Raw genomic sequence first — 12,225 nt, forward strand, 5'->3', positions numbered from 1 at the left:
ATGTCAATGAAGCCTTGGAGGAAGAAAAAGACCAAAATGATGTAAGAAAAGAAGAAACCTGGGAGGAAGAAGAGGATAAAATTCGAGAGCCAAAATGTGAAAAAATCATAAGTTTATCCACATTTACCCCTCAATTTCTATCTTTTAGGTTAGTCGATATTATTGAGGATCAAATTAAACCAAACACGTGTGAGATGTTTGTGCAAATTAATGTGCCATACGCGAATATAATAAAACCAACACCTCCGGACGATATATTTTCAAAATATATATGTGCATTCATGAGAAAAATCAATTTATATAATTTTGAAAATAACTTTAAAAGTGGTGTAGTGAATGGGAGATATTATACGATTAGGTGGGCAACCACTCATTTGATCCTTAATTGGAAGAAAAGAAAAAAAAATTCTAAAAAAAAAATAAATAAAAATATAATAAAATAATTTTATATATATATATATACATATAAGTTGTTCCTTTTCTTCATTACTTAACTAGTGTTTCTCTATGTGCAGTCTAAATAAAATTTCTCCATACGAGTTTATGTATTGAAGACCGCCAGGTATGCCTATCTTCTATCCTTTTATTGCCAATTGAGGACAATTAATACGCAATTTAAGTTGGGGGGTAAGGTGTCTACAAAAAAAAAAAAAAAACATAAACCAAAATTAATTAAACAAAAAAAATTGAATTGAGAGAGACAGAATTGACGCTGGTGGTAGCCATCTTTTCTTGGGCAGTGCAATCACACTGCCCTATAAAGAAAGAAGGCACACTGCCAAATGTTGAAAACAGAGGCGCCGAGCGTTGAAAAAAAAAAGGCACACTGCCAAATGTTGAAAAATGAGACGCTAAACGACGTCAAGTCTGACGGTGCAATTATGGCATGCCTCGAGTCGAGTGTAAAATAGTGATGCCCATTGCTCTATAAGAGACTCCATATCTGTATGAGGCAAGTCACCCCTCTTGAGCTCAATCTTCTCTCCTTTGTGTTATTCTCCGATCAGGTACTCTCATCCCTTTTGTAAAGTTTATAGTTCTTTACTTTCTTCTTAGTATAATTTTTTTTTTTAAAAAAAAAAAATGGATCTTTATCTCTCAAAAATTCACAAGTACTATCCATCTCTCCCGCAGAATGATTTGAAAAAAATTTATGTTGCTAGGTGTGAAAGACTTAGGTTGTTGATGCTTAATAACATCCCTGAAGATATTCGTTGGCTGATCGAAGCAAAAGTTCGATTAGCTGGTGAAACTTCACCTAGTTTTAAGCATTTTCCAGGCTTAGGGAAGAGTAGTTTTGCGAAGAAAAGAAGAGCGAAAAGAGTGAATGGTTGTTACAAATGTGCTCGATGGACCTGTAACACACGATGCAAATCTGTGGGGTTTACGTCCATAAATCGAGAAGATAAAATTAGTTTCATAAAGGATGGACTGAGTAAGGAGTCTCTGGATGATATCCGATTGACTCTTGAGACGCATCCATGTGGAATAGTGCAAAGAGAACTTCTTGCTTTATGGACCCAGTTCAGAAGTGACCACCAACGCTATAGTCTTGGGAATCTGACTAAAAAAGACCCTGTTTGCCAATCTATAAGAAAATTGGATGGGAAGCTTATCCCCGCTTCATAGAAAGTGTTTAAGCCGTTTCTGGACGTAAAACCAGAGGAAGATGTGAGCCACAATCACAACTACTTATACATACGCATGATTTTTGTTTGTATTTATTTCTTGTTGAATTGTTGTATAGCTACTTTTGATCGCCAAACTTCTTTTCAGGACATACAAAAGGAACAAACATGGAAGGCCAGTTAGTTCGTCGAATCAATACCATATGCGTACTTTGTGGCTCTCAACTTGGGAGCGATATTTGTTACGCACTTGCAGCGAACGAACTTGGTAAAAAATTAGGAGAGAAAAAAATTAATTTGGTATATGGAGGGGGAAGTCGTGGATTGAATGGTTATGTTTCACAAGCTGTACATCTTGGAAATTCATCTGTGGTAGGTATAATGCCAATCCCTTTAGCTGAACCACATATTTCCGGGATTACACGCGGTCAACTTATAGAAACGACTTCTATGTCTGAGCGCATGGCTTGTAAGATTTATCAGTCAGATGCCTTCATTGCTTTACCAGGAGGTTTTGGAACACTTGAAGAAATCTTTTGTATAATCTCCTGGGCCAAGAGTAATCTCCATACCAAACCCATTGGACTTTTAAATGTTAACCATTTTTTCGATGGGTTACTCTCCTTTCTTGATCAGGCTGTGGACCAACAGTTCATTTCTCGTTCAGCAAGAAAGATTCTCATTTCTGCATCCACCATTGATAAGCTGCTAGAGAAATTACATGCTTATGTTCCACAGTACGATCCTCATGAGCCTTGGATAGACTGGTCTAAGGCAATTAGTAACAAGCGTCAAAGGGGTCCGATTAATTTAGATTTATCACTGTGAGAAATGCTCTTTATTAAGATGGCTGAGTAAGGAGTACTTTTTGTACTCTTGAGACGCATCTAGTTATTGTACAACTCGCAGAATTTTTCTTGATTGTGTTCTTTAAAACAAAAAAAAAAAAAAAGAAAACAAAACAAAACAAAACTGTGGAATGTTGTTAGCAAAGTCTTTGATAAGATGGCTGAGTAAGGAGTACTTTTTGTACTCTTGAGACGCATTTTGCTTATCTTATGACTTGCATGAAATTTTTATTTTGGTGTGAAAATATAAATATATATATATGGTGTGTTCATTTGTTGTTTAAGTTTTAGCAGTTCACAGCAAATCTATGGACTTGTGGAGTTACAGGTATTCCTAACAACCCTGATTTATTACTGCAATTCAAGTTGGGGGGTGTAAGGTCTAGTCATGAATCATCTGGTTTATATTTAACTGTGAGTTTGTAATTACTAGTTTGTAGTCTTGTGGGAATTGATTATCTTTATCTGCTCTTATAAAAAAAATAAAAATAAAATTATTATGTGTTTTAAATAATGCTATTCCTAAAGCTTTAAAGTTATGCACTGATAGCCGGTTAAGTTTGCAATACGAAACATGAATGCATTGATTTCTCATTTGAAAACGTTTATGCATGAGAATAAGTAATTTACATTCATCAGGGATTCAAAATTTAGAAATTGGTTATCGGTCATAAAGTCAAAGGTAACAGTAATTAGCTGATTAGTACATTGAATGATCCCTCAACAGAAGTGGAGACTATTACCCAAGCAAGTGTTTGAGCCTAATAACCGTTAATTCTGAGTGAAATAACACTTACTCTAAATATGCTCTCTTGTTTATCTTATCTTTTCAATGGCTTCAAAATATCAATTCGCTTTGAATGTCTAGTATGATAGCGGATGAATTTGACTGGTTTCAAACTATGAATTAGATGACTGAGAAGCATGATAGGGGGATCAATTTCTTTCATTTTGAGCCTATTTTTTTCTTTAAATCAACCTCTTGTTAGCCCATTTGAGCCATTTGTAGTACAACTTCTTTCGTTACCCTCGTTTAACCCATAACCATATGAATTTTATCCAACCTGGTGTGATTTTGGGAATTAGTCTGTTTATCTATTTTCATATTTAAAAAGAAAAAGAAAAAAAAAGAGAAAAAAAAAGAAGAAAAAAAAGTGAAAAAAAGGGGGCAAATTCTCTTAGCTATTCAGCATAACTGTTTCAAAATGAATGCTAAAAAAAAAAAAAAAAAAAAAAAATCCCGACACACCTTTTGCACACTCTACTTTTTCTTTGACAACCCGTATTAACCTTATAGCCCCATTACAACCCAGTCCGGTCCCTTTTGATGCTATAAATCATGTGATCTCAGAATTCGAGTTTGGAGTAGGGAATCATGTTTAAATTCAGAAGTTACTCATCTAGAGCATTATTCCAATCATGAAGCTATGTCAATTTCCTTGTTCTTTCATGAAAATACGTTCCTTGTATTTGGGATGGCACCGAGTTTTGAACTTGTTCTGCATTTACTCTTATAACGGTGCACCCCCTTGTGTGTACACCTGCGGAATCCTTTTTATTGGAGAGAAAATCCATAGTAAGATTTGAAGTCAAAACTTCGAGGGAGTAAGTCTATGTGTTGGTTATCCTAATTTCTATTCATGAGATTGTATGACCTTTAACCAAAAATCTGATTTAGAATGCTAAATTATTTATTTAATTTTATGCATTTCGGTTTCGAATTTGAAATTTTTACATTCATACAGTTATTGTGAATAAAGTTTGGCAGGTGTATAATCTGCTTGCTAAGGGACTAGCAATGTTTAAGTTGGGGGGTATGATTAGTGGTTAATTTTGTAAAAATTTTGTTATAATTATACCCTTCTTTCGATCTTAAATATGGTTTAAATTAGATATTAATATATATTTTATGGTTATATGTAAATTTAAATTGAAAGATGAATGAAATGAAGTTCTAAAGTAAATAATAATAATATATAAAATTATATATAATACATATATATCATTATATGCATGCATGTAATATATATATAATATAATCTAATATATATATGTGCCATGTGTAATACATATATATAATATATAATTTATTAATAACATTAAATTATTTTTATTTTTTTTAGACATGAAGAATTCAAGCCCATGAAGACTTAAAGTCCATGAAGAATTCAAGTCCATGAAGAAATCAAAGCCATGGAGAAATCAAGTCCATGAAGAAATCAAACCCATGAAAAATTAAAGTCCATGAAGAATTCAAGCCCATGAAGAATTAAGGCCCAATTTGAGCAACCCATGGAAAATATTATTTGGAGAAGGCCCAATGATTATTTTTAATCCTAATGAAGATTAAAAACCAATTTATAGAAATCTATTTTTATTTTTTATGTGAGAGCTTTATTAGGTGTGTTTTTTTAGCTAAAATCCATTTAACTATTAGGTGGATATTATAGCTAAAATCCATTTAACTTTATAAGTGCTTTATTAGGTATGTATTTTAGCTAAAATCCATTTAATATTAGGTGTGTATTATAGCTAAAATCCATTTTAACTTTAAGTGTGTGAGTGCCCATTAGATATAATTATGTCTAATTGAATAATTGAAATTGTGTGGTTTGTATTGCATCTTGTGGCCTATAAATAGCTCACTTGATTGCATTTGTAAGTGTGATTATTATTCTTGAATAAAAGTTTAGTTGTTTCCTTATAATTCTCTCTTTGAGAATTGTTCTTGTTCTTTCTCATTTTCTTTAGTACTTTCTCTTATAATCTTACTTTTTTTTCTTTCTTCTTTTAAATTCTTATGTCATTTATTATTACTTTATTATTCACCGCCTAAATGGCCGGTTAATTTGTGCCTTTAAATTTCTGTAATTTTAATTCTTGTCATTTAATTATTCACCGCCTAAATGGCCGGTTAGTTTATGCCTTTAAATTTCTGCAATTTTAATTCTTGTCATTTAATTATCCACCGCCTAAATGGCCGGTTAGTTTATGCTTTTAAATTTCTTGTCATTTAAATTCTGTTATTTAAATTACGTCATTTAAATTTCTGTCAATTAACTTTCAAATAAAAATGAGTAGTTAAATCTAATCTTGGGTTAAGGCAAGGACAGTGTCCAATGCCAATGATTCCCAAAGAAAGCTGCGCTTTAAATAAGTAACATTAATTTAAATTTCAGTATGAGTGTGTATTAATTATTAAAAAATCACTAGGTTTGGATTGGAGCGTAAGCCTAACTTAGAGCTTTCATGCCATGTATGAGAGTTACTAGAACTGGAAACGCTATCATACCCAAACCCGGATGATTAATTTAGTTGTTTTGTATATTAATTGTAATTGGATTTATGGTAGTTGCTTAAATTAGAATCCCGCATATCATGTATGGGGATTGCTTAACCTAGAACTATCATCATCTCTAATTGCATTTAATAACAAACCCTCATATTTGAAATTAAATTAATGTTGCTAATCTTATATGCTAAAATTTGGGAATGAACGGGTTGGTACTGAAATTGTCTTAACTCAAGCACTATCCAAATTCATATTTTTACGTTTAATGTTTTACTTTATTTTCTAGTATCTGTTGTCTAAAAACAAAACCATAAAAAATCTTGTTGTCAATTTGTCCAAATGCGTGTGCGTGTGTGTGACATTCTTTTTCTTTTGCCATAAATAAATCTCTCAGTGGACGACCTGGATTCATCCAGAAAATATAAATTTAAATTTGGACTACAACTGCACTCGTACACTGGCGAGTATAAACCTCTCACTAAAATAAAAAAAATATAAAAGTTTTATTATGATTTGTTTTTATTGTGTTTTAATTGCAGGGTGAGAGTGCAGTCAGTTATTTCCTGAGAAATAGTTTTACAGATTACAGGGTTCGGTGCGCGCCTCTTTCTCTCGAAGATTTCCATTTTTCCCCAATGTTTGTTTGGGGGCGTTTGTTAAAATAGCAAGATAAGGTGATATTAAGATAAGATTGAGATGCTTTTCGGATCAAGATATGAAATGATCAAGATAAGGCCGGGAAGTATTCCAAGATTTCTATCAAACTGTTTGTTAAATTTTTTAGAATCCACTGTTAATTGTATTTTTTCTTTCCATATGTTTGTTAATACACATGATAAGCACCAAGATAAGGGTTTTTTATCAAAATATCCCTATTATCAAATTTATGATTAAAATAGTATTTTATGATTAATATGAATTGTCAAAAAAATTAAGATTAAAATTAAAAATAATATTTTATTTTTCAAATTCATGTCCAAAAATAAATTTAAAAAGAGTTGAAAAGAGTTAAATAAAATATATATAGAGAGAAATTTAAATTTTAAAAATCAATTAAATGAATAATGTCATTTAAATTTTAAAAATTGTCAAAACATATAATAATTTAAAAATATATTAAAAAATATTAATTATAAGAGTTAAATAAATAAGGTTTTGTAATAAATTTAAATCTTTAAAATGCACTAAATAGCATTAATTATCTTACAAGGGGCAGATAAGTAATTCAGTCTTATCTTGAAAGAGCAAGATAAATTTATTCAAGGGGGATGTCGGATAAATTTATCTTGAAATGGGGGAGATAAGAGGTCACATGAGGGCTTTTTCAGAAATTGTCAGATAAGATTAACAAACACGTTGGAAATACCAAACATCCGGAATGTTTCTCATATCTAACATTTTCTCCCTCTTATCTTGATTAACAAATACCCCTTGGTGGATATAGTTCTGTATACGGGAGATGGGAGCAGATTCCTGTTTCTGTTTGTTGTGGGTCTTGTTGACAAATGTACAGAAAATATGTGGGAGATGATTTAGAATTTGGTGTGGATTTCATTTGGCAACCTTTTTTTCCAATCAAATGGATTCCTGGATGATGGTGTTCGTGTTTCAGTTTCCCTTTTTTTATGTAGTTTATTGCTAGAGATCGCAGTTTCTTTCTTGCCCTTTTTGGAGCAAACAAAAGCAGTAGAGTTCAAAAATACAAATATATATGTGTAGAGGCTACTGCCCGGAACAAACCCTATGAAACAATTTTTTTTTTACTTTTTTTTTTAAGTATCTATTCTATTAATTATATCCATCCAAACCCATAAACATAATTTTTATAATTATGATATACTGTCACAATTTTTTAATTTTTTCAATAAACTACATAAAAATACTACACCCTAATTTGCTCCAATGCTATATTAAAAAAGTTCATTTACATAATATTACGCTGTTCTAGTTGCATTTGATGGGGGCATTAATGGAGACCAAAATTTTGATATTTGCATTGGAGTGATCAGACCAATCTTGAATTTATTAAGATATATATCATTACCTGTACGTTCATCATCTTGCTTCATTTGAATTTAATGCAAATGGCACCACATAAGAACCTTGATTTGATATTACTCTCCGTGTGTGTGTCAAAAAATAAATAAAATTCTAATTTGGCACTAGCTAGCCAGCCAGTATAGCATGTATATATGTACTATAACAGTATACATAATCATTAATACATTGTTTCAGTTACCATATATCTATTGAATATCATTTGGAGGGGGAATCAACAACTAACTTGTCTTGTGTTGTGTGCAAAAGGTAAAGTCACTCGTCTTGAGGGCTTCTTACACACTATTTCGTGTATGTGGGAGAGGTTAAATACGATACACGGTGACGCATCATGTAAGAGGTACAGTGTATAATGTCCACAAGGAGTCACCCCACATGAAGATGAAACTCTCACACTGCAGCTATCATGACTCGAACCTGCATTCTTATCTGTAATCTGTTACCTAACTGTCATCTGTGCTACGCCCGTCGGGGCAACTTACTTAGTAATACGACATGATTTTGGATTAGCATAATAATAAGGTAAGACATCATTGTATGGTCTGTGGACTCTATTTATCTTGTCTATAACCCATATACGGCAACCCAGCAAACTATAGCATGATACTACTACAAAAACCTGGGCTTTTAGTGGCCATTTTTTGCAGCGGCAACAAAACTTTAGTCACTAATTAAATACAATCTTGATGACCAAAAAGGAAAATCTTTGGTGGGTTGGAGGCCCAACCGAAAACAACAATCCACTGGGCTGCTTGGTAAGTTGATTGGAAGCTTAAAAAGGCCATAAATGAATATATACTTGGTGCTCCCATGCAGTCCATGCATGCATATCCATCAGCTAGTTTATTAGTAGATAAAGATGGGAAGTTGCGTACATAATCAGATCTCAGTTAACACCATACCATCGATCAACAAATTGAAACTGCAGGATACGGTTGACATTTTTGAATTGCTATCTAACTCTACCAAGTATTGAAGATTTGGATTCAAATACTTGCCACAACAAGATAGATCGAAGATAACTAACCAGAATATATATCAAATTTAAAAATTAAGCTTCACTTTACTGTGGCTTAATCTTAACAACCCCGTGATTTGCTATATATATAAATGGCTCGAGATGCCATATGAGCCTCCATCATTCTCCATCCAAGGGAAGAAAGAAAATGGCTCCCAAACACGCAGCCCCCTTTCTTCTTCTCTTCGTCTTCTTCGCACCGGCTTTGAGCGCTCGCCACTACCCTGACACTCTCCTAGTCCCCGGCCACCACAAAGACGTCAAGTTCGGAAATGGCGTCCCCGCCAGGCTCTACCTCCCAACGTCGCCGCCTCCGAACAAGAAGCTCCCTCTCGTTGTCTTCTTCCACGGCGGCGCGTTCATTACCTTCAGCGCCTTCCTCCCGCCGTACGACGACTACGTCCAGTCGATCGCCAACGCAGGCAACGTCGTCGCTCTATCCGTTGAATATACGCTGGCCTTAGAGCGGCCGCTCCCCGCCGCGTACGAGGATTCCTGGGCCGCCCTGGAGTGGGTCGCCTCCCACTCCTCCGGCAACGGCCCCGAGCCGTGGCTAAACCAGCTTGTCGACTTCGAAAAAGTCTACATCGCCGGGGACAGCGCCGGCGGGAACATAGCCCACAACCTGGCCATGAAGCACGGTTTAGGCTCATCTCTAGAAGGCCTGGAAATCGACGGCATGGCTTTGATATGTCCGTTCTTCTGGGGAAGCCAGGCGATCGGGAAGCAGGAGCCGAGGGGGGTTATCTCGAGAGCCCCGTTTAATTTGGATTGGCTCACCGCCGTAGGCTTCCACAGTGGACTCGATGACTACAGGATCAACCCCCTTATCGATCCGAATCTTCCCAAACTGGGCGTCAAGAAGGCTCTGGTCATCACTGCGAATCAAGATCCATTGAGAGATAGAGGGTTTTACTATTATCAAGCTCTGCGTTCGGATGGGTGGAAGGGAGATGCTCAGTACTTGGAGTACAATGGCTGGCATGATTTCCAGCTCGTGACTCCATTTTCGGAGGATTCCCAGAACATGCTTCAGCAACTTTCGAAATTCTTCAACTCTGAGTAGTCGAGTTTCCATCTTATCTTATTTGTTTCCTTTCTCTTAATTAGGTTTAGATGGCAATCTTGGTTAGTGCGTCTAGAAGTTCAATCTCTGCATTGGAATTAGTGCTGTAGTTATATTTGTTTGATCGATTTGAAGATATATAGTTTGAAGTTCGTTTCCAGATTAAATTTGATTTTGAAATCTGCCTCTCAAATGAAATGGATTCTGATTTTTTTTTTTTTTTTTTCTAACCAAATGAATTCCAGTATGTGTAAAGGGTAACCATTTTTGGGTAATACTAATCATTCTTTAAGGTAATGGTTAGGATATTATAAGTAAATGTATATATTATTGCATTCATTGAGAATGCTAATGACAGGTGTTGGGGCACCTTAGGAAAAGATTTAAAGCATTTTATTCTCTATGTGAGAATAAATGAATGCGATCTTAATATTGCTATAATCAATAATAAAATTAAAGAAAATTATTATCGGTGTTACCATCCGGGGGCAGAGCCACACCTAGATTTTTAGATGATATTATTTTTAATTTTTATTTTTTATTTTTTTTAAATAACCACATAACCCACTCATCCAACCTTAAATCTCTCCCACCTCTGAACACTTGGATCGGGCAGAGTCGCACACAGCTAAGGGTAGGCAGTTGCCCATCCTAAATTTTTAGATAGGATAATGTTACATGGACAATTTTATCGCAACAACTTGATTGACAATCAAATTCATCGCAATATTTTGAGTATCAAAATGTCGCGATATTTTAAACCGAATGAGTAATCCAATTTTTGAATACCAGTCCAAAATCTTCTTCCTCTTTCTCTTTCTTTTTCCCTCCAAATTTGAGCTTTTTCCTCACACCTTTTCTCTCTCTCCACAATGTCTTCCCCAAAATTCGATGCATCCTCAATCTCCTAGATTTTTGAGATTTTCGACGTCCCTTCCTATAGCAACAACAGTCCTCTAACGTCCCATCCACCACTTCGACAACGTCCCCTTTGAAGTCCTCTCGCCTTCTATGTTTCTAAGATTGCTTTAATCAATAATAAAATTAAACAGAATTATTATCTTTTGGTGTTACCATTAAGGGTGGAGCCCCACATAGTTAAAGGTGGGTGGGCACCCTAGATTTTTAGATAATGTTATTTTTTTTTTATTTTTTCTGAATACCCACATAACTCACCTCATCCAACCTTCATTCTCTCTCTCTCTCTCTCATTGTCTCATTTCTCAAACAATATTGGACTGGGGAGAAGCCATACACAACCAAGGGTGGGTAGTTGGCCACCTTATATTTTTAAATTAGATAATGCTACATGGACAATTTTATCGCAACAACTTGGATGAGAATCAAATTTATCATGATATTTTGACACCAAAATATTGCAATATATTTTATACCCAATAAGCAATCCAATTTTTGAATACCAACCTAAAACCTTTTTCTCTCTCTCTCTCTTCCCCCCCCCCCCCGCCCCCCAAATTTGAGCTTTTTCTTCACCATCTCTCTCTCTCCACAGCGTTTTCCCAAAAATTAAACGTCTTCTCAATCTCCCGGGTTTTTGAGATTTTCAGAGTCTCCCCCTGTAACAACAATGGTCCTTCGAAGTTCCCTCACCTTCTATGTTATAGATAATATTATTTTATTTATTTTTTTTCTAAATATTCACGTAACTCATCTCATCCAACCTTCATTATTTATTTCTCTCTCTCTCTCTCGTTCTTGCTCTCACAATCTCACCTTTGGGATAGTTGGATCGGGGCAGAGCCACACATAACCAAGGATGGACAATTGCCCACCCTAGATTTTTAGATAAGATAATGCTATATGGACAATTTTAACACCACAACTTAGTTGAGAATCAAATTTACTACTATATTTTGACACCAAAATATCGCAATATTTTAAACCCAATAAACAATCTAATTTTTGAATACTAGCAAAAAACTTTTTTCCTCATACTCTCTTTCCCCCCACCCCCCTAAATTTGAGCTTTTTCCTCAATTTCTCTCTCTTTCCACAGGGTCTTCCCAAAAATCCAATGCCTCCTCAATCTCCTAGATTTCAAAGATTTTTGGCATCCCTTCCTATAGCAGCAGCGGTCCTCCAGCATCCCCTCACCTTCTATGTTCTTAAGATTGCTCTAATCAATAATAAAATTGAAGAGAATTATTATCCTTTGGTGTTACCATTAGGGGCGGAGCCATACAAAGCTAAGGGTAGGCAACTGCCCACCCTAGATTTTTAGATAACGTTATTTTTTTATGTTTTCTGAATACCGACATAACCCACCTCATCCAACCTTCATTCTCTCTCTCTCT

The 12,225-nt window shown here is 34.8% G+C and overlaps 1 protein-coding gene across 1 annotated transcript; it reads left to right on the plus strand.

Annotated features, from left to right (window-relative positions):
* The first annotated feature begins 8,992 nt into the window (after positions 1-8,992).
* LOC127796900 (2-hydroxyisoflavanone dehydratase-like) lies at positions 8,993-9,910 on the plus strand. Its single transcript, XM_052329307.1, has one exon. It carries the CDS (start codon positions 8,993-8,995, stop codon positions 9,908-9,910), a length of 918 nt encoding a protein of 305 aa, XP_052185267.1.
* The last annotated feature ends 2,315 nt before the right edge of the window (positions 9,911-12,225 follow it).

Source organism: Diospyros lotus, chromosome 3 (genome assembly GCF_014633365.1).
Source record: "Diospyros lotus cultivar Yz01 chromosome 3, ASM1463336v1, whole genome shotgun sequence".
In the NCBI taxonomy this organism is placed as follows: Eukaryota; Viridiplantae; Streptophyta; class Magnoliopsida; order Ericales; family Ebenaceae; genus Diospyros; species Diospyros lotus.